This window comes from Calidris pugnax, unplaced genomic scaffold, assembly GCF_001431845.1.
Source record: "Calidris pugnax isolate Ruff unplaced genomic scaffold, ASM143184v1 scaffold225, whole genome shotgun sequence".
Taxonomy (NCBI): domain Eukaryota; kingdom Metazoa; phylum Chordata; class Aves; order Charadriiformes; family Scolopacidae; genus Calidris; species Calidris pugnax.
The window spans coordinates 1,208,994-1,233,283 of record NW_015091072.1 but is presented as its reverse complement, the minus strand read 5'-3'; the positions used below and the strand labels follow the sequence as shown (position 1 = coordinate 1,233,283).

Sequence of the window (24,290 nt, the reverse complement as noted above, 5' to 3'; positions counted from 1 at the left end):
TTTTAAGGCTACATTGGATAAAGCAACTCTTTATTGAGAAATCAAGCGAAAAAAGGCACTCTGTAAGGACAGAGGCAGTTAAACATGTGGGCTGCTTGATTTACACAACTTCCGTGCAGGTTGACAGAAGGATAAAATAAAATCCTACCCTGCACACAGAGAAAACTGGAGGCAGGGGAGGAGGAAGGGAGGGTTTGGGTTTGAAAGCATTCATGGGGAGCAAGATATGAAGGCAAATGGAGAAAATGAAACAAAATGCAATTCAAAAGACACGCTTTGCAGTGTGCTCAAGAGACAGAACTTGGTCTGAAAAATTTACGTTTATAAATTTTTTAACCTAGTATAAAGGACCCAATCTCAGCTTGGATCAGCCAGCCATAGCTTCTGACAGAAGCGGGGCTTGGATCAGCCAGCCATAGCTTCTGACAGGAACTATGTTAGATCAGCAAGCATTTGTAGCACACACAGTGGCAAGGAGCAGCTTACTAAATCCGTTTCTTTGTCACATTAGAAACATGCATAGTTTGGGCAGGAGGGATGGTGTGACGCAGTGTTTGATGTTTGGGAGAGCGTAGCAATGCATTCTAGAATAAAAATGTGACAAAGGTAGAACCTCTCTCCAGAGTAACATAATGTTGGTTATAACAAAACTGTCTACAAGGCAAAACCTAACGAAGACCAAGACACAATCTTAAAATACTTGGACTTTTCTACATGACTGCAACTGCACTGGGGGAAGCGTAAGGATGAGCTCAGCTAAATATTCTGAACCTGCCTTAACTATCTTCCACCTGATGAATACAGACTTCTTAACAGATCTCTTGCTTCAAGTACTGTTTCTGGGTCTCTTGCCTGGGGAGCAAAACTGGCTTTCACCCGCAGAATAAAGTTTCTCCAGGCTCTTGGTTCATCTCTTCCTTTGCTCTTCCCTGATCTCCCTTGGCTGTACTCAAAATATTTCATTAGTGTCTTGTTATCCTTAATGTTTGTTCACCTGTCTGAAACTGGCTTTGAGCTGTGTTTCCAAAGACTGCAGGAGCTGTAGCAGGGAAGCGGAGGAGCTGTAATAATCCACAGATCTTGAAAACAACCAGAAAACTGCTTGGCCAGCAAATTAGCTTTGCACAACCTCAGTAGAGACTATTAGGTGGAAGCAGGGAGAAACAGGAGACCAAAAAAAGTCTCACAAGTTCAGCCCCAGGAGGCATGTAAAAGGAGAACTCTTTTGGGGGATTACAAATAATTATTACAACTAGAATATTATACTGTCATGTGAAAATGAAACCTAGTTGTTCATATAGCCCATAATCTATGACTATTAGACAAAGGAATTATCCATCTATCTACAAAGGATGAATGAGGGAAGGGCTATGCGAAACAGACCTTCTGTAGAACATCACAAGCATTTCCAATGAGAAAGGCTCAGATGCATTTTCACACTTGGAAGTTTGATTAAAACAAGCAACAACTAGATTTAAACCCAGGAAAGCAGCTATTCAAAAAAAGCAACAATCTCTAAAATATCTTAGCAACAATTTTTAAGTTCTGCCTTATGTGCCATTACTTATTCACTTCCCCTTCTGGTCTACTTCTAGTGATGTAATTTTTTGTTATAATTGAGTAAATTTAAACTGTCTGGCAAATTTCCTTCCTTCCAGTCAGACAACTAAGAAAAGAAAGAGCCATGATACCAACCCACATACACGTTATGCTCTCTAGTCTGCACACTGTCTGAGAACAGTTGTCCTACCACTTGTGTTTTAATAGCTGACCAAGAAGAAACCCTAAGAATAGCTTTGTCTTTTAATCTAATCGAGTGCTAACACATGCTTAACAAAGTTATTTATAATGCCCTTTCATTTCCCAGCATAAATTACTTCTCTTGGGGGCTGTGGACTACTGATAACAGTAGAAGTCCTGACCAGTGGAATCTGTTTCCATCCCTAAAACTCATCAGCTGTATAATGCTGAACACGTCTCTCATGGGTGCATCTGTTCTAGCAGTTGCAAAACAGGAATAACTGCACACACACCCCTAAGTTTACAGGGACCTAAAAAAATCAATTACCATTTGAAGTGTTTCAGTACCTCGGGATGCAAGTGGCTACCAAAGGAAAATTACGTAGAATTAATTTACTGACAGATAATTAATACATTTACCTGTGTTGCCTCCCAGCCCCACTGCCTGTACTTGGGATCGTGGGTGAATCTCCACATATACCAGTAGGTCTCAATCACCTCTGGTCTTAGGATGTAATACTTCTCATTCTGCCGTACTGCCACCGCCTCTACACCACCATCAAATTTGAATGCTTCTGGACCCAGCTTTAATGCTGCAGAGGAAAAAAAAAAAAAAAGAGAGAGAGAAAAAAATAATTTATTCCTTACCAATCTTTGCAGGAAGGGTGGCTAGAAGATGGCCATATCCCAAGTATGTGAGAAAAGCAGAAACTAGCTCATCTTTAAGCAGTCTCATAAATATTTCCTATTGTTGAGGCCTATAATTTTTCTTATGAATAATTTATTCAATTCCTGTGAGAAAACTACCTATCTTGACAAGAATACAGTAATCCTCTTGAAAATTAATGAAACACTAAGAATATAAACACATTAACACATTCAATCATAGTATAAAATTAAAGTGACCGCCATCAGTTCTTTACAAGCAAAAGAAAAGAAGTAGGGTCAGTAAATGTCTGGATGCCCTTTGATCCCACCCAACACAGTAGCAAAATATCTTTTTTTGTATTTATAAAATATCTATTTTTGTTTTTTGAGGCGGTATCACCGCCTCAAATAACCTGCATCTTCATCCAAACTCTCTTGGTTTAGGGAAGTGCTGTCAGGCCACCATAACTGATGCGCTTTATAATGTACCTGAAGAAAAACTCTCTATATTATGAAAATGCAATTACATGTACTTTTTTATTATACAGCTACACATTATTCCTCAAATTTGACACAAATAATGCGCTCTTATCTGCAGCTGCCCCCCGCCCTTTGCTTTGGCAGAGAATTTTTGAGGCACTGAACTCTGAAGCTGCACTTGAGCTCTAAAAATTATCAAAGAGATTAATCACGTAATTCCTAAGGGCTAGAGGCTCAAATTAACCAGTCTCATGAGTTTGAAAGGGGAACCTTAGAATACTACATATGAACACCTCCCCGTGTGTGCCCCAGCGGAAAAACTCCAAAAAATGTTCCTTAATATTTTTGTTTCAAGGGAGTATGGCTCTGGATGCAAACACAAAAAAGCACCATGCTTTTGTTCAGCCACACACATGATAAGGAAAATGCCATCAAGAAATATTTAGGATAGCTCTTTCAAAATGGTCATTTTACCTGTTTCAGTAAAAAAAACCCCAATAATTTCTACTCCAAAATAAATGAGATTAGATACAGACTTCTACCTATCCAAAATTAAGCAGGATGGCCATACTGCACCAGATGAAAGTTCGTCTGGTCCAGTATCACCTCTGCAACAGAGGTCAAAATCAGACAAATATGGGGAAGTGGAAGAACTGCCCAAGTATATATGATACCTTTTCCAGCTTCTCTGCCAGTCTCCAATTTTTTTTGAGCTCAAGGCTTCTCCCAAACTAGACATACTTTTTTATGTTGTCAAGTAATTCTTCATAGATTTATTTCTCAAGTACTTATCTGGTGTTTCCTTAAACCTATGTACGCCTTAAGCATCCAAAACAACCTCTAGTGAAGAGTTCCACATCGCCACTCTCCTGTGTAGAACCACTTTTTTTGTTCTTTTCCATTTTCAGCTTGGTTCCTACTAGACTCATTCGATAGTCCCTAGGTCTTCTCTTGCTGAGGAGAGTGAACAACTGATTCCTAGTTACTCCCTCCAGTGCCCTGATGATTTTTGGATTTGTGTTGTATCCTACCTAAACCATCCTTCTTCCACACTGAAGAATACATCTGATTCAGTCATTCCTTGAATGAAAACTATTCCCTACCTTTAGTTTTCCTTTTAGCAACTCTGCAACTCTTTCAGCTCCACTAAATCCTTTGTGAAATGCAAGGGCCGGCCTGAATACAGCACGAAAAGTGTGGACAAGATTAATATGGTGACATAATGACATCTTCTATTTTGTTCTTTCTCACTTTGTTTTTCCTAACTGCTACTGAGCTGACATTTTCATAATCTCAAGAGCAATTTCCTGAGTTGTAATGGTCAGTTAAGAGCTCATAATTTTATGTGTGAGGTTAGGAATAATTTTTTCATAGGTGCTTCACTTTACATTTAACTACACTGAATTTAATTTTGTAATTTATTATGCAATTACTCAACCTCATAGGGTCCTTGTGCAATTTTTCAGCTTTCTTTCATCCTTGCTGAGTAGCTTTTTTAAAAAAAGTTATTATTAGCAGCACACTCACCTTACTTTTCTACCCTTTTCCTGATATATATCTATGTATGTATAGATAAATTTATGGTAGATATATTTTATTTGTATATACATAGATACACATGTTAAAATATAAAATGTAAATAGAATATACATTTATACATATAGATACACATATGTGCATAAATACATATCAAATATATCAGAGTACCACTGAGTAACCACTATTTGTCCACTGCAAGAACTGACTATTTATCTCTGCTCTATTTGTTACACTACTAACATTTTTTTTTTTTTTTCTCAATGCAGGTACTTACTACTTATGCTGTAGCTCCTTAAAAGGCCTTAGTAGAAAACTTTTGAAAAAGCCTTTTGGAAATCAGGTAAACCATGTCAGCTGTATTACTTTGATCCACCAAAGAAGCTAGATTTCAGGCAGTTCTGGTGATGCATCACCTACAGAAACTGTGACACCTTCTCTTGCTTTGTACCCTGCTGGTGCATTAAATCTTTAATAATTTACTCATATCTACTTCTAATGTTGTTGGGCACTCCAAGAAATGATACCACCCAGAGGATGGGTGACCTTGCAGATTGTGACAATCTCACTGAATTTTTATCTTAACCCAAGGATGCAAAATTAATCACTTTAGTAGTTGGCTAAAGAAGCTACTATGAACATAGTACCTTTCGGGGGAACATTCTTCTAAGAAAAGGACCATCTAAGGCCATTTTACAATGCTAGGTCACTGTTTAATGCAGTTATTTTATCATTAATGGGGCTGATAGCCTGTATTTCTAGTCAGGCAGAGCAGATGAGAAACAATTTCATACCATAGTGCAAAATTTCAGACCTAAACCAGTACCATTTTAAAAAGAGATTTTAAATGATTTAAAGTTGACTTCAAAGAGAGCTGTATTTAGCACTGCTGAAAATAAGGGCAAATCCTCAGATTTCTAGATAAACATCTATATATCTGGTTTTAGAAATAATTTTGAAAACATCAATTCATTTTTTTGTGGGTTCCTTTAAGACTTCAGTCAATCTAGCAACAAATTTCCTGAAGGTAAGAAAGGATTCGTAATTATAATAATACTTTCTAGGTTCTAACTGTCATAAAATTTGAGGAAGACACCCTCCAAGATACTTTTGTTTGAGACTCTCTGAACCGTTCCATCAGCGCGCATTGTTATTTTACACTTCTCGCAAACACAAGTAATTATTCTTATCATCTTTGCTTGTTTAGCTGAGTCTTGGGACAGAGATAGCACCTACTCATACCCTGACAATGTCTCAGCTGAAATCTTAGTCATCTGGCATATTCTGCATTGGAATTGTCACATGTGAAAACAAGCAAATGCTGTACCCAGATTCTGAGGACAGTTCCTGTCAGAAACTTTAAAGAAATGCAAAAAACTTTATCCTAAAATGATCTGCCTGTAGTCAGTCAATACTTTACATATTACCAGCTAATGTCTGGGAAAATTCTTATGTATAAGGAATAATATTTTACTAAAAATACTTTGTGCTGTAAATCAGCACATGCTGCCAACCTGTATAAGAAATAGTGTGAGCAGCAGGACTAGGGAAGCCATCATCCCCCTGTACTGGGCACTGATGAGGCTGTACCTCGAGTGTTGTGTCCAGTTTTGGGCCCCCTACCATAAAAAAGACATTGAGGTGCTGGAATGTGTCCAGAGAAGGGCAGTGAAGCTGGGAGGGGTCTGGAGCACAAGTCTTGTGAGGAGCAGCTGAGGGAGCTGGGGTTGTTCAGCCTGGAGAAAAGGAGGCTGAGGGGAGACCTTATTGCTCTCTGCAACTACCTGCAAGGAGGCTGTAATGAGGTCAGGATCAATCTCTTCTCCCAAGTGATAGGATGAGAGGAAACAGCCTCAAGGTGTGCCAGAGGAGGTTTTGACTGGATTTTAAGAAAAAATTTCTTCACTAAAAGGGTGAAAGAAGTAGTGCATTTCTTCTGTGAAATTCTGTTTTGATTTTGCTGAGACCGGTCCCTGAAATAGCTTTTTATTGTGTCATTCTCAGCCATTATGGAAATTTAGGTCGCTTAATAAAGTAGTATTTTTACACTAATATATTATAAAACCAGGCATATACTGCAGTTTATTATGAGCAATAGTGGGAAGACATAGGAATGGACAGTTCTGGATGGTTTATATGAAGAAAAGAGCTCTCCGTCCTCAGTGCCTTGCTGTCTCCTCTGGGGACACCAAATTGGACAAGAATTCTCCCAACTCTACAGAAGAGAGAGATCAGGCTCTTCCCTTCGCTGACTGAAACACAAATCTATCAGCTATCCAACTATCTGGCTGCTCTCTGAAAGACAGTCTTTCTGCAAATAGCTAGTCCTGTTATTAAAGTGTACAATTATTTCTCTAATATTGCTGTTAAAGCATAATTAAGAAGTTGCAATTGTGCACATAATGGATCTTTGTTTTCTTTGAAAAATTATTTCAGGCAAAAAAAACAACTAATGAAACAAACAAATACACATTACTTAGATTGCAAGACTGAACAAAGGAAAACTAGGACATTGCAAATTCATAGCTGTCTGTACAACTTTCAGTCTGTTTCCTTCATATGTATGTTCTTATATAGTCATTAAATATGTAACCAAAACTTTTATCCCCCTGTCTTTTGACTTATTTAGGGTACAGAATAAACATCTGAAGGAATAAAATTAGGACTGCTGCACAAACAACTGTAAATTCAGTATTGTTTGTTTTTAAGTGTCAAACATTCAAATGTTTAATTTCAATGTTCAATTTTTCAGAATGCAATAATAGTTATTATGTCCTACCTTTTTCCTTAATCATCCTCTTTTTTTTTTCTTTCCTTTTCTTGTTTTTTAAATGTTGTTGCTACCCAGGAAAAGTATCGCTCACAACTATCAAATCAAATTCTTTAAAATTACAGGCAACTATACAATACTATGTAGTCCTGTGAATAAATAAGTGAATTCTTATCTTAAAACTGCTTTTGAGTTTTAGTTACCATTACTTCCACTAGGAAGTTATTTCAGAAGCTCACTTCTCTGATGGCTACACAAAACCATTTCCAGTTTCCAACCCACATTTATTCACCGTGCGCTTACAAATCTTGCTCTTGGTACAACTGTGTTGTTTATATATTAAAATAACTCTATTTCTTTTCAGTGTTTACCCCTTGAGATGACAATAAAATTAATTCACTTCTTTGACATTATTTTACTAGTCTGAGCAGGCCAACCTCTCTTACTTTCCCACTGTAAGATAGAAGCTCTGTTGCTCTAATCATTCTGTTGGCCCTTCTCTGCATTTACTCTGCTTGAAATTCAGATTTGCAAAGTGTATTCTGGATGACAAATTATACGTGTCTTCTAAGGCAGCATTAATATTCTCTAATCTTTGCTGAAAATTCTTCACCTAATACAGACTAGGACTGCACTGGCATTTCTCAACTCCCCATTTGGAAGAAAGAGCTCCGGCCTTTTTTCTGGTGAACTTTTTGTTTCTGACAGTCCAGTCCTCAAGATCTCCCTGTTTACTGTTCTGAGACTCTTCTGTTTTAATTGTGTCTTATGACCTCATGACCCCTGTAAGTGTAACCAGCACACTCTGACTTCATGCATCAACATCACTATTAAAGATGTAAAATAAACCTGGTCCAAAAGACTGAACTTGAGAAACTTCCTGTCCAACAGTGAAGTCTGATATTGCCTCTTCACCGTTCAGGTCTTTGGCCATCGCACAGTTTGCATACAAAGCTTCATCCTCTCTAGTTTAATTGTACTTACCCAGAATGTACTAGTACTAAAAACAGTGAAAGGTGCATTTACAAATTTTTCACTTTACATATCTGTAAGAACAGTATACATGAAATGAAAAACTGCCCTATCTATCTGGGAGGACAAGAGTTCACACGCACTCCCTCCTCCCTGCGCCCGTATAACCTATCTTAGCTGACTGATCCAAAAATAGGGATAAACATGCAGCAAGGAACCATATAAAGTCTGGTATTACATTTACTCACTGGGATGCAGATCAGAAGCAAATACATGGATGTTAAAAAAGTTACACTGGTATAAAACCAATGCACGTTAGAGAAAGCATACAACCATAACAAATCTTAAAAATAGTTATGACAACTTCTGTATTTTGACTACTGAAATGCTTAGATTAGCAATGTATCTTACTTGTCCTGTCATATGACTCATGACACGTATGTGCAATTTCAGCTCCAAGCTGCAAATAATGTCCAGCTTTATCATCTCTGGAACCATCCGCTCCAAGGGCAAACATTCCCCCCGCAAAACAGGTCAAATGGCCCATCTTTCTTTCAAGGTGCCCATTCTTCCACTCCCCGATGAAGGTCAGTCCTCCATTGGACTTTCTGATGAGATGTTTTTCTATGGCCTACAAAAAGATTAAAAGAACTTTCAAATACTGTTTCACGAGCAAGTTTTACAAACTAATCTTTTTCAAATAATAGAATGCTGTTTTCAAAACAAAAAGAATTTTCTTCTTCTGCCAAATTCACTTCTGAGCACTACAGGAATGAGCAGCTATAAGAATATGCTTTCAATGGATGCAAAAAGATACCCTAATTGCTAAATGATGCTAATGAGATCAATCATAGGAAAATAATATTGCACTTTTAGCTGAGAATTCAACATATATTTTATGGCTCAAACAATGTTTGGCTACCTGTTAACTCTAAGAAAGGTCTATTTGTTCTGCTGTACAGTCTGTGTGTATGCAGAAAATAGATCCGTTTTGCATACTTTTGGTCAGCAACATATGTAAAGACAGCACCTGTACTGTCAGTCAACCTTTAATAGAAAGACACAAAAATGCTCCAGCCACCTTCTAGTTACTTCTCCATAGCAACTTTCTGATTGCACATTGTCAAAGGATGGGTGAGGGTTAGAACAGCTGTTCAGAAAAAACATTATTATTTTATAGGCGAGGTAACTGCTGCTTTTTGTTTGCACATTTGTACCAATATGTCTTTTTGCTGGTGATTTACAAATGGTATTCCTCTGGTAATAGGAAGGAGAATAGCTGACCTAACTTTCCAAAGTTTGCAAACTACAGGGAACAGCACACTTACTCATTTCTCTTTCAGAGAGGTTCAGAATCCCCACCAATCTACTGCAGTACCTACTATCTTTAGCGTTAGACAGTTTTTCTTGTAACTAGAATCTTGTTACAATTTGAGTCTTATAATTATAAAGACAATTATCTTCTTCGCCATGTAGACGTTATGCCTATCTTCTTTTCAGAAATGTCTCTTGTATTTCCACCCGTAACACTCTGATGGGTTTACAACTTCCTACAAAGTGCATGACCTGTGATTGGTCAGAGTACTGCAAGTCTGATCAGAACTGAAGGATTAAAGTGCCATTAAAAAGGTATTTACTACTCTCCTTGCCATCCACAAGATCTATTACAGAAATGAATTGCTTCATTACTCCATTACCTTTCTGGTACCTACAACAAATTACACCCCAAATGTCCATAACTGTGTTTATGGCAGAGGATCCCATATATAACTAAACCTGTTATGGAAGTCGAGGTCACATCTGCTGCACGCAGTTGTCTCTCTGCTATCTACACGGTGCAAACTGTGCAGTTCACTACAATACAGATTCAAGCAATAAACACATAATCAGCTTGCAACTGGTAATTCAGGTTTGAAAGTGGCCACTGAAATAGCTTTTCCCTCTAAATAAAAAGCGAGGCTGCCTTTTGTTTTCAACAAATGGACAAACAAAAAGCTTCAAGCTCTTCCGTGACTGTAGTAGGTATTTCAAGTTAACTTTCTTATTTTAAGCTTGACGCTTAAATGGCTAAGGATTGTTAAAGCAGCTGCACTGAATCCAGCAGTATTTGATAACATGCAAGTCCTCCATTCAGGTACTGAAATAACCCCTGACAGCCTTCCAAAGTTTTCTTCAACAAAAAGCTTTTCTAAAATTAAAATTATTGAAATTACAATTAGACAAGGCAGTTTTTTAGGATTAGGAGCCTCATGTGGGGAAGACGGCAGTTTTTTAGGATTAGGAGCCTCATGTGAGGAAGACAATAGAATCATAGAATCGTCTAGGTTGGAAGAGACCCTTGGGATCATCGAGTCCAACCATCTACCCTACTCTACAAAGTCCTCCCCTACACCATGTCCCTTAGCACTGCATCTAAACGGCCCTTAAACACAGCCAGGGATGGTGACTCCACCCCCTCCCTGGGCAGCCTGTTCCAATGCCCGACCACTCTTTCAGTGAAAAATTCTTTCCTAATGTTCAGTCTAAACCTACCCTGTTGGAGCTTGAAGCCGTTCCCTCTCGTTCTGTCACTAATTACCTGTGAGAAGAGACCAGCACCAACCTCTCTACAGTGTCCTTTCACGCAATTGTAGAGAGTGATGAGGTCTCCCCTCAGCCTCCTCTTCCTCATACTAAACAGTCTGTTTCTGAATATGTACGGGTTTCTGTGCAGTTTTCTGAGATGCTGCAGTGCTTGCAGCAGCTTTTCTAGACGGTTACAGTCATGTGAACCTACATCTCAGCCATGTAGTTAGTGAAGACCTGGCAGTCCCCATATGGCCAAGGTGGATGTACTAGCTAAAAGCCAGTGCGGTGGATTACAGGGAGAAGACTGCATTAGTGTCAGCAGGGCCCTGCTCCTTACTCGCACTGTGGACTGAGCTGTCATCTGGATGCTGGAATTTCTCCACCGTCCTCTCCTGAGCCTGTGTGTTCTGAAGGGGGTGAGAGAGAAGCACTGGTCTGCACTCCTGCTGGGCTAGTTTCTTCACTAATACCACTGACAGATCTGAAGTTTCTGCTTACAGCAGGATGTAGTGAGAAGAACGCTGAAATAACTGACAGAGCAGAAACTAGGAAGTCTCTGACAGCTGCCAGACTGGTTGTCTAACCATCATGCAAATTGGCACTGAGGATTGGTATGATACCGGGGCTTCTGGCCTGGACCATTCTACGATTCTGCTGCTGGGGAGCCTGATGTGGTTAACCACCCACACCTCATTTCACAACAAAAGTGTTCTGAAAGTACCTGTACAGGAAAGGTTAGATCTGCTGAAAATTCTGCACCTGAAGATAATACTAAGATTTCTAGCACTAGCTCTGTTGATTCAATTATCCTAGACTGTGACAAAACTGACATTATGATTCATCATTTCATTTATTTATGACCATAGGATTTTTTGGACCATATGGTACATAAAAGTTGAAGAGTCCTTTTTAGAGGAAAGCCACTTTTACTACGTGGAGCAAGAAGACTTAAAAGTGTTTGGACTGTTTATTTCCTGGAGGAAAACTTTTTTTTTTCCCCCAAATGTTCTGTGGAATTCCCTTCTGAATTGTATCTTTTTGTAATTTCATAACTGTTGCTTTTTTTTTTTTCCCCCAAATGTTGTGTAATTCCCTTCTGAATTGTATCATTTTGTAATTTCATAACTGTCGAGGAGTAAATGTTTCAGAAGCATTTCCAAGGGGACAAAAAGTGCTGCGGTTGGCATCAGGAGAGCTAGCAAAGGCCAAATTTATACACTTCTCCACGAGATACTCCTTCACGCTGGACTTGCTTTCAGAGTTTGTCTGAAGAACATCATCTAGATGCAATGTATTCTCTGTTCACAAGAGGGGCACATCTTCTGAACTTGAACATCACTGTCCTGTATATAGTTTTTGAAATCTGAAAATCAAGTTCTGTCAGCAACTTAATTATTAAGTTCCATCTTAACAGCTGCAAAGGAAGCATCCCCCAAAAGAAAATAAATGCAACCTTCTCAACATACTTTATCGTTCAACAACCCAGTGCTTGCTAACTGTATAAGAAGGACAATTAATATTTACAGTAATTAACAAGGAACAGCTGGGCATTGAAATGAAGTGTCCTGTACAGTGGAAGACTACAGTAATGTTATATAGCATGTAGAGGTCATGGATACAGATTTCATACTCTTATCATGAATGTATGTGGTAACCTGGGTAAGGCTTCATATGCCACAGACTGGAACTCATGACATCTGAAGAACAGATGCTGTCATCTTTCTTTCTCTTAATACCTCCGAGCATGGGGGTAACACTGCCTACTGCAAGACTTGAGAGTGAGGGTATGATTGTCTATCTTCCACTCTCCCCCCTGCAGCAAGCTAAGGGAGTGAATTGTGGCTGGACACATATCTTCTTTTAGACTGGTGGGTGCTGAGAACATTTCTAACTCTGTGCCGTGAGTGGGAAGAATGTATTTTACACTTTTCCCCTTCTGTTTGCATAAATGACACAAAGAGGTTTTGCTCCAAGTTTTGAAAAGCAGAGAGAAAGTAGTGTCAGCTATGGAGGAAGACCTACGTTATGGGCAACAGCAAAAGAATGGTAAAGCTCTTAAAAATATTTTGAGATTTCAAATAAAAACTCAAAATGCAATTATATATTGCAAATCCTACCCATTAACTTTTTGCCCATGTCTTTCAATGTTAAGTAGGATCTGGGCTAAACACAAACCCTGAAGCAGAAGGATGTTCCCCAATGCATAAACCACTATGGTTCATGCAGATTCAAATGTACACGGGTGAGGAAACCATCTGATGCTTACAATGGAGGTCATAGCACACATGAAGCAGGAGCAGCTCAGCTCTTTGTCCTTCCTAGCCACAGTGTGTTTTCATCTGGTCCCAAATTTGCTTTGCTTGTCTCCATTCAGAGACAGAGAATTGCCCATACAAAATGTTTGCAAGACTGGGCTCACAGTGAAGAGAATGAAAGGGAAAGTTAATTTCCTCTAATTTTAATGCGCTCACAGTTTAGGAATCAAAATAAAATATTTCAACAGTAACCACAATGGATGTTAAACATCAACTGCTAAACATTTTTAAACCATGGGACCCAATAAACTGTATTTTAAACTATTAAAGGTACTCAACTAACATTTTCAACTACTAATGTTGACTTTTAACAAAGCCTGGATAGTTAAGGAAGTTTGAAAGGACTGAGAAATAGCTGAAGCTTTACCCATATTTCAAAAGGATAATAGAACAATCATATAAAATTAATTATGTGGTTTCAAAAGTAAACGTCTGACTGACAAGGGCATGATGATATTATGAATATTAGGAATTTCAGGAATTTTTGTGGTATTGTACAAAATATTAGTCCTAAACAAATTCAAGACAGCACGTGTGGAGTAGATTAAAAATTGGTTTGCTAGAACAGTTCAAACTGAAATAAAAAATTGTGAAAAATCCTCCTCCCATGAAGATTCTGCAAAGATATTTTTATTCAATGTTAGGCAGCATTTCTACCAATAATCTGCAAGAAATAAATGCTAAAAAAAAAATTTGCAGATGACACAAAAATTGATGGAGCTATAGATAGTGATAAAGGAAAAAGTCAGTCCTGTAAAATCTTTCAGAACAGGTGACAAAATGGGTTTTGCCTGAACAATTGTGTTTTAATAGAGTTAAGCATAAGGTCACACATCGAGGAATTTGGAATGTAAATCACAGTAGCAGGAAAGCAGTAAATCAAAAGGATTATAACCAACTTCAGAGTAAAACCAACTGGGAAGTGGATGACAGCGCAAGGCAAAGGTACAAACCCAGGTCTTGGCTAGATGAAGAGGAGAATACTGATAAGAAATCAGGCAATGACATATTAGAAGAAACATTACATTCTTGTCTCCATACTGAAGACACTGGAAAACACTTAGAAAAAAGCTTATGAAAGAATTCAAAGCCTAGAAACATTACATTCTTGTCTCCATACTGAAGACACTGGAAAACACTTAGAAAAAAGCTTATGAAAGAATTTTATATTGTGAAAGAAAGAAAGAAAGTTTTATATTGTGAGACTGAAGAAAAATCATGCATTTCTCCTTCAAGAGAAGTACCTTTGTTAGTAACCAGCTACATGATGCAAATAACCCCTTAAAACAATGTAGGGAAGGAAAAAGTTCAAGTAGCTGAAAGCCAAAGGTAACCAAATTCAGGGCAGGAATAAGACATATTACAGTTTCAAAGCAGTTTCAGACTAGAACTTTCATTATATATCTCTTAAAATGTGAATTTTGAGAACTCTAAGAACAGGCGCTTTGCTTTAGGAGACTGCACTAAAACTAAGCTTTAAAAGCCTGTGTTGAAAGAAACACAGCATGCACAGAGCATGGAACAACTTCGGCACCAAGTACCTAAGACTTAGAAATAACAACACAGTCCCTGCTGCTGTTGGCACCACGGCTGACTTGACTAAAACTAGCTTGGTTACTAGTCTCTACAGGTCTTAACCGTAGCACAGGCATGTTGGCATATATGAGCACAAGTGAGCCTGATGAAATAAAGATGCCTGTATATGGGGAAACTTAAAAAGTAAGACCTGGGCAGCATAAAGCTCAGAGCCACCACAAAAAGCCCCCCAACCCCAAATCTCACTGAACCACCCTGCAGCATTGCTCTGTTTGGTCAAGCACTATTTGATCTGTGAGAGGGAGCAAGATCATATCACAAAATAACTGTAGCATAAGGAAGAGGCATGAACTACATTTTACAAGATAAATATGGAATATAACATTTAAATGTTTTAGGAAATAATTTTAAGAATAAAACAATTCAGGACTTCATATCCTTGAACAATTCCGAACACTGGATAAAAAAGACTTGGTAGTTCTGCACACATCTTAGAGGTTTTAGATCTCTTTCTAATAAACTATAGCTTGGGCTTTTACATCATACCATTTCGGACAAGCTGATTATTTTTAGCACAATAATCTGCATCAGATGTATTCCACAATAATACTTTTTAAACTACTCAGAGTGAAAGCTAGTATTATTCATCACTTGATTTCTTAAAACTTACATAATCAAAAGCTGGCCTGTGATTTGGTGTCTTTGTTTTTTTTTTTAATTATTAAAGATAGTTTTTAAGTTCCATTCTATTGGAAAACTCAATGAATTATAATCACCTCAATTGCATCGTCGTACATTTTCCTTGCTTCCGTGTCCGTCTTGTCTGACATAAGCCAGGCTTTCAATAAATATTCATAAAAACTGTCTCCCAGCCCGCCCACGGATGTGTGATCTGTAGGAGGGAAAGAGGAAAAAAAAAAAAAAAAGTTGAAGTTGTTACATAATAGCACCTTAAATTTATTCAAAACATAAACTTAAGTTTTTAAGGTCTACTGTCATAGAATTATGAATATTTTAAGCCTGTTTAGCAGAACAAACTGCACTGTATCCCCTGTCCCCTCTGAACTTAAACTCATAGGTGTGGAACCCGCTGTATGTGTTCACTATTTGTGACCCCACATAGGCTATCCCTCATATCAAAAATGTAGTTTAACCTCTTCCACAGAACCTAATTGTTTTGCTGCTAGGGTTTGGGATTTTTAATTTTTTTTTTTTTAATATATCTATAAAAAGTATATATAAAAAACCTGTAAGATCTCTGTATCTAGGATGTAATCAGGTCACGTGTGCAGCTCTAAACTGCCATGAACTACACAGGATCCAATCAATGGAAGTAGTTACTGAACAGACTAATGAATTCCTCAAAGTAAATGTCCTTATTTAAATTCTTTCAGTCAAAAAGGAGGCAAATTGCCTTTGTCATGTTATAACACAAGCCCGGAATTATTCCACCCTGCCTGAGCAGCCATGCAGAGCCTGGCCACGTGCTGGCTACAGGGTAAGGCTGCTTGACTATTAGAATCCACAACCACATAAACTGGACCTTCTAACATGCAGATTTCTTTTTTGATGCCTTTTTTTTCCTTGCAGAGGTTGCCTTTCACAAGCAGCATCATTGCCATTCTGTGCTGATAGGCCACATGAGAACTACCTACAATTTCTCTTTGGTGGAGCTATCATACATCCCCGCAAAAAGCCTACTGGTCTGACTCGGTCTTGAAGCTCCTGTTGCAACCGTGGTAAGAACTCCCTCAGCACACCCTTCATTCAAAAAGCAGTACGGTCTAGGAGATTTCATAAGAACCACAACAGCATATAACCTTTTCTTTCCCAACGTTACAGCCCCCAAAACGCCAGCACCAGAACAGTCCTTTTCTGCCGAAGGTAGGTGAAGGAAATGTTTAAGATCAACCTTGTCACCATGCCAGAAATTCACTGCCTGAAGCATGGCTGTTATAGTCATGCAAGTTCCCTTTCACCGAGTGGAAGAAAGAAAAGATATACTTCCTTTCCCAAAGTACCTCAAAAAAGCGGTATTATTCACGGTCTTTCTAGGGTAAAGGTGCAAAAGAGAGGTTGGGGCTCTCCTTCTGTTCCTTTTTCCTCCAAGCACCGTCCTGACCCAGCATGTCTGCTTGTCTCTGAAGATGTGACCAGGGGGTTGGAGCTGGTAGGTGCTTCCATCCTAATTCTTCTAGCTGCCTCTTGACTCCTCTGCTACTGACCAATGGATTTCTAGGCAAAGGAAGGAGCAAGTGGAAAGCCTGTAGCGTTCCCATTTGGTTTCAAGTTGTGAATTTGGAGCAAATTACTTCAAGCCCCTCTCTGATATCTCAGTATCTCCTAGACAGCCTTTTCACACCCAGCTACTCAAGGATTTAACTACAAACAATGAGTTTTCCTAAGTTTTCTAGCTCTGAGTTGTAAGAAGGCATGTGGGTCACGAGTCACTTTCCTCCACAAATGCAAGGGCTAGAAATTACTCCTTCAACGCACAACTACACTCTCAAGTAGACACGAGCACTGAGGGCCAATGGTTTTCAGAAAAAAAACCAAACCATCCCAAGACTTCAAAGTGACAACAACTCATGTCAGCATTACTCAGGGGCTGTCTTCACAAGAAATACAGTTTAAAACTACTCCTGTTAAGCTGCTGCCTCCTCCCCAGCCGAGCTGTGTCACTTGGGTCAACGCTGCTCCTCTGCTCGCTTTCTATCACAGGTCTGCTCAGTCCCCAGCCAGGACAGGATTGCTGAGTGTCCCTCAGCAGCCTTCATCTCGTAGCAGTTCAGTTCGGGGGAAGAAAAAGCAGGAAGATAAGTGGAAAATGTTTATTTCCTAAACAGAGAAATCCACCTTCCAGGTGAGTTTCCAAAGTCAATTATCAGAAAACACACCCCGTTTCACATCTACTCCTTCAAGCAGTCATTGGAGAACTGTCTTTCTCTCCTGCCAGCAGCTCTTCTCCTCCTCCACATTGCTTCTCATCTTAGATGAAAGTGCAGGGAACGCAGGAACCAGTAGCACTGGGACACACAGGACTCGGTGCCATCCCCCAAGGCAGCCTTTACTGCACCTTCTTCATATGTTCAGAGAACAGAGCTGCACAAGATACAGATCCTCCTCCCACTCAGCAAGTAAGAAGCAAACTTGATAAGGGTAAGGGCTTCTGAGGGCCTCACAGCCAGCAGCAGCAATGTTTTCTCTATTCCCATTTTGCATACCTCACTCAAACTCTGAACTACTAGGAGTTTTCAAGGCTCCTCTCTCATTAAACACTGGGGTCCACCACTTCCCAGTGAATGCCCTTCACAGATGGACCAGAGGGTGGACCTGTCCGAAAGGGCAAACTGGTTCTGTTCCTTCTTTTCAGCAGCAGGAGAAGGAGAGATGAAATATTTTTGGTGGTCACACATGATAAGACATCACGGACAGAGATGCTTCACCCAGGAGGGAGCAGTATTTCAAGGGAGCTGACTGCACTGAGATAACAGCCATCTTTATTTTCCTGACCCTTCCCCATCTGTAAAAAATACCAGAGAGAGGGTGGGATGAAAGGAAGTCATCACAGCACCTGAGCTGATTGTTTTCCAACTTCCACAGCTGCACTAACTGCACTCCCTGGCAAGATCTTCAGGTCTTCTGCTAGTGTCAGAAGGTGTTGCTAAAGCAGAATTTGCTGCGTTTTGTGTAAGGACTGTAACTAGAAATAGTTAGAAATAACTAGACTGAAAATTAAAACACTTCCTGTGATGCCTGCAGGACTTTTGACAACTCACTCTCACCTTTTGGAAATGCAAAAGAAATATTTTTCAAGATTCCTTAGCAAATATATAGCTTGTGAAAACTGCAGATTTGAGTCATCACACACCATTCTTCTCCTACAAACAAAGCTCCTGACACAAACTTATCATCAGAAGATTCACGGTGGTTTTCACCACCCTCTCCTGCTGTTTGAGCTACAGATCAGATGGATTCAGAGATTTCATTCCGCTCAACTCAAAATGTTTTGCTCATCAAAATGTTTTGCACGTAAAATATTTTGAAGTTTTTCAATCAGCCCTAACTTTGCATGTCAATCCAGAGTACCTAAAAGAACAACTCATGATTTGAATAATTGAGTTTACAATAGTGTCTGGGCACTGGGTACTCTTCAGTAGACAGATGCAAAGGTAAGTATTGTGTTTAAAGTGTTTGTAAGTATTCTGAAAATTTAAAAATTGATTTAATTTTTCACATATTTGATCTACAGGTACCATTTAATTAGCTCTATGTCATTTAAAGGTTTTTACTGTGAAGATGTATTTCACAGCGAATTCCTGAAGTAAAATTCTTTCCAGATAGAGACAAATATAGCAAAGAGAACAGAAGTATGAGGGCATATCAAATATGGCAGAAGGCACATATTTTGTTCATTGACATGTATACATTTTTAGAACAGTCATTTCTTCCAATTGAGACAAATTAAGACATTTTTCATTCCCCATTTTTTCAAATGTAGGCACCAGATGACCGGGCAAACATGAAAGGATTACAGTCAAGGATTCCTAGGGAGTCTTATTTTCAATTAAAAGGCACGGTAGCTACAGTTGCAAAGAATACCTTCAGCTATTGCAACCAAAAGCAATTAGAAAAAGCACTGCATTTTTTCTGGTTTGTCACACAGTTGGAAGCATGTTGTGTGCAAACCTGTGCAGTTCTGTTTGTAGGCTTCCTCCTTGCCAGAAAGAGACAAAATCTCAATAGAAAGACAAAGATATTTACAGTTTATAGCAACATTTTTGCTGAGAGGCTTCAAGAGATTTACATCTTGGGAAATACTGGCATTTTTCTTCTTAATAAGCAGCAGGCAACTGAAAAAAACCCAATCCATTTCATAGCAATATTTTAATGAGTTTTTAATTTATTGATAAAAGAAGATCTATATTTAGCCAAATATTATGTCTCTGCTAATATTAAAAAAATCCCATCAATCTTTCCCACAGACTGAGTGGAAGGGCCTTCTTTTAAATTCTCACACCACCATTACCTAAAATTTCTAAAGCTAGTTTGACTCCAAATTAATTTATTCGTATCAGCAATCCCCTAGCTGCTGAAACAGCCTCCCCTGACAAGAACCAGAACAATTATTTCACAGCAAACTGCAGGAACACACAGGAGGTCAGAAAGGAGCCTCCGTGCTATCTCTAACTGAAATGACAATGAATCTCAGCTTGAGATAAGAGGGAGAGCCTGTGGCGCTCCGGCGATTTGTTCTCTGCGAGTGAAATTGCTTCTTTACAAATGTGGGGAGACAAATAAACTTGTTTTTCCTCCGCTAGCTCTTCAGGGCGTAGGCAGCAGGGTTCCCCCTCCTCAATTACAGCTGAGGCACTGTGATGGGTCTGACTGTTCGTCCTCTCCAGGACTAATTTTTCGAGCGATGGTAGTAGGTAATACAGATACTAGGCATTCACATAGTTCATTCTCCATTCTCATACCCAGATCTACCTAACGGCTGTAAATAACTTCCTCCACAGCAAGCCAGTTTCTAAATGAATGGCAGTGGTTCCCAAGAATGCAGTTATGGCAGCAGACTGCACGTTACAAACACGTGCCACCCCTTTTGTTTACAGGGAAAGTTTGGTTCAGTGAGCGGGAACATATTTTCCACAACAACTGAAAGCCCCATAAAGATAACATTAATAACAAAACCTGCTCTAATGAAGGTCTACCTGCTCTCCAGGGCGAACTTAAGATGCGTAAATTATTTTTAAGCAGATGGCTTTAAGTAGTTAACAGCAACTTAACGAGGCAAATTAAAAACAGTTCATGATTTGCTAAACCCTCTCTGCTTTGTGCCTTAATTGTTCAATTGTCATTTCTTGGAAATGAGCAGGAGTCAAGAAGCCAGGCGTTGTTTTAAATCCAGCAGGTTATGCCAGAACTGATGCAGCAGATGCAACACCTGGGGGTGAGGCTTGATGTTCCCCAAGAGCGGGTGGGCAGTGACCCACTGCCCCTTCCTGACCACAGGGCATGTCCTCCTGTCCTTCCTTTGTGTCCATCGAGCTTCTGCGTCATTTACTGCACACGGAATGAAAAAGATGAAATAAAACGAGGACATTCATCATGCACAGGCTGCTGTGCTGAAGAGCAGTGTGGTGAGACAACGTTCTAGCAGTACCTAAGCACCAGCAGGAGATGAGAATCAGCTGTGCTGATAGTAGTTTTCATTCACGAATTTGCAACTATAACACTGATTAAATATTTTGAAGTACAGACAGCTAGATAACAACCAAGCAAAGAATTTGGAGCTGGACTCTTTTCAGTTGTTCGCAGTGACAGGATGAGGGGCAACAGGCACAAGCTGGAACATGGGAAGTTCCACTCAAATATGACGAAAAACTTCTTTACAGTGAGGGTGCCAGAGCCCTGGAACAGGCTGCCCAGGGAGGTCGTGGAGTCCTCTTCTCTGGAGATCTTCAAGACCCACCTGGATGCAGTCCTGAGTGATGTGCTCTGGGCAACCCTGCTTTAGCAGGGGAGTTGGACCAGATGATCTCCAGAGGTCCACTCCAACTGACAAATTCCGTGATGAGAAATCTGGCGAGATGTAAAAAAACCTCAAGTCTTAGAACTGGAATTGTAAACTGTGACTCTGAAGTAAAGGGAAACTGAATTAAACCTGCCTACAGTGCTATATCCAATAAACTGGAAACAGCCAGATGAACAAACCACCGACTCATCTCAACCAAAAGAAGAGTAGCACACAACTACTTTGCAACAAAAGGACAATGTAGTAAAAGGGGAGACTGATTGTCCTTAAGGATCACAAACACTGTACCTTAGACAAAGTGCTGTTGTAATATGCCAGGAAAGGAGTTCAAGAGTGGAAAAGACAAGTGAGTGGAAGGGAGTGGTGAAGTGATTAAGCCAATATTAAATTTCATTAAGAAATCCACACACCCCATCACCACTAGTTGTTCTGGGTACCAACTGGACTTACACTGCAGAAGCCCTCTTCCCTTGCATAGGAAACTTTTAAAGAATTGCTTTTCTGTTTGTCTTCCGAATAGCTCTGATTAAATTTCAGTTCAATCTTTACTTCATGTAGTTGGGCTTAGTGCCCCTCAGCTGCTCTAAATAGGTGCAAGCTCCCTTTCTAATCCTTTAATCCAGAAAGCTGAGGCCCTGGAAATTGCAGCTGCTGCAATTCGCAGTGGAAATTCAACCTAAGGATGCCATAAGCCATAGTGGATAGCTTAAAAGTGCAAACACTTGTAAATTAACTGCAGCAGAGGCAGCCCTGATAAAAGGAGGTGGAGGTGCAATTTTTTAGTCAGCCATGAATCATTTATCACTAAGGAACACGTTACCAGCATGAGAATTTTTCTGAAAACATGCAGGTTGTCACACACCAGAACTATGTACAAAGAACAGTTATGGTTGCAAAGCCAAGCATTTCTAAGTTAGGAGATAGCTGAACAGACATTGCTTTCTCCTTCTACTGTCTGGTGCCACAACAGCTTCAAGCAACAAGAGAAAACTAGCTCAGCTCCTCCCAACCTGGGGATGTGTGATCACGCCTGCTCGGCGCACACAACTCCGGAGAACGCAGCAGCTCAATACTCCACATGGAGAAAGCAGACATGACTATTTCCCAAAGGCCTAAAATAATATGGATGGTTTTCTTCTTAAGCAGTCTTGAAACAATATTTCAGATCCAAATATATATCCAGAATATTTCCCACAATATTTCCGATCCAAAACATAATGGTTCTTGAGCTTCTTAACTGTACGCTTAGAAAAAAACAGACTTTAATCTGGGTAGAATCACATTCCACCTCTAGCTTCATTTAGAAATGGCTGAGGCATATTTGTCAAAGCTGTTTAAAAAAACAAAACAGCTTGAGGAAGACGGAATATTTCAGTTGGAAGAGTTGAGGTTTTGCAGCTATAAGAAACTGAAAACACAATCACTTAATGGAAAGTGTTGAGCAATCTTAACTGTAAGTTATACCACTTTCTTGTACAATAAAATTAAGCAAAATTACTTCCTAGAACTGTAGTGATTATCAAACTACAGATTAAAATTCTTATATTTGCACAATTCAAGTGTGTGCAAAGACAACACAAATAATTTGAATCAGAACAGCAAGTACAACTAGCCCAACATTTAGGTAACTCATGTTGTTAGAACCAAAATGCATTCAAATTGAATGTAGTTTATGATTCTGTAATGTCCAAAGGAGTATCCTAATTTGATATCTTACAATAGGCTCTCCTTTCACACTCAGGAATTCACAGCTGGAAGAAATATTTTCCTTTTTGTATTCAAACTTCCCTAAAACTTCAAAACATTCCAGCTATTATTTATAATTCTGGAAAGATTTAAGTCATCTCTCCAAAGACACATTCACAAATTAAAGATCCATCAACTAAAAATACATCAAGTCCACGTGCGAAAATTAAAAACACATTAGACCATTACATCGGTGCTTTTACTGAAAATTCAAGTTGCCTTTTATGACCTGAAGTTGTCTTTTCCAGATTATTACGCTCGCCAATAGAGCCACCCAAATGAAGCACATCTGCCTCTCTGCCAAGCTTGGAGTCAGCGCGAATCCCACCTCCACTGGAAGCTTTAAGCAAACTGCTGGAATTTGCAATGGGTTGATGGGAACTCAGGTACGTGTTTACCTTTGATAACTTTTTTTAACCTGACAAGGTGGTTGTGAAAAAACAGTTGAGAGGTGGTAACACCTTCTGCTACAACCAATACTGCTGTAGATATATGTCCAGAATCCAGACAGTCCCTTTTGAATAAGAGTTTCTACACAGAGGGAGTGACAAGCTCTTAATGTCATTTCAACCTTTACTTTATTCACCTTAGTCTTCCCATAAGATCTCAACTCCCTTATTACAGATTAAAGACAAGAAAATGGGAGAGAGAAAGCCTTTTGTTAGATTAAATCTAGCCCAACATCCATTTATGCAAAATTAGCTGGCAAAACCACTGTCAACAACTTCGCCCTCTCCCTTCAAGCTGTATCAAGACCAGAGCAGTTTATATATGTATATATGCCGTGTATATCTGTCTGTAACACATGAATGCTGACAGCCAAAAGAGATTCAAAGCAGCAATGAAAGGCACTCCCTGTTTTTGATGTTCTTATGGATTATACCACATGCAATATAAATCCAGGCTACTCTGCATGTTTCTTTCTCCTAGACTTGTAGCTATGGATCTCTTATTTTTCTTCTTATGACATATGCCTGAAGTTGTGCACACAGGGAGGTGAAGTTTTGGTCACTCTGTAGGTGCTAGGAAATTGTGCTGATTTGTAAGACTTACTCAGTCTGTGCTCTATGACTGAGACCGAGTTACCACACCCTACATTTGGGCTGCATTCAGCACCATCCCTCTCTTATTTTTGACCACATAGGCCAAAAAATGCTACAGTGTGATCTGCAATCAAAGATCAGCTCTGTCTTCACGTAGATCTCCAAAACAAGATGGTATTTTACCTTGCTGCTACAGGACAGTCCAGCTCCCACTGGAACTTCATGATTAAATCACCCCATCAGGAAAATACATTCAACATCTGCTGAACAAAACTATCAACCCTCTCCCCTCCATGTCACCAAACTGGAAATCTTTCTCACGTGACCACCAAAGGGTACATCTCCACACATAGTGCAGAGTATGAAGTCCCACATACTGAAGACAGAATGGAAATTAA

At 39.3% G+C, this 24,290-nt stretch overlaps 1 protein-coding gene across 1 annotated transcript in view; it reads right to left on the bottom strand.

Annotated features, from left to right (window-relative positions):
• MAN1A2 (mannosidase, alpha, class 1A, member 2) overlaps positions 1-24,290 on the bottom strand; it is a 145,644-nt gene that overhangs the window by 11,993 nt on the left and 109,361 nt on the right. Inside the window, exons 9-11 of the mRNA XM_014957151.1 lie at positions 15,342-15,457; positions 8,558-8,777; positions 2,161-2,333 (exon numbers count right to left, since the gene is read on the bottom strand). Coding sequence (XP_014812637.1) covers positions 2,161-2,333; positions 8,558-8,777; positions 15,342-15,457 — 509 coding nt within the window. The remainder of the gene's footprint in view (positions 1-2,160; positions 2,334-8,557; positions 8,778-15,341; positions 15,458-24,290) is intronic.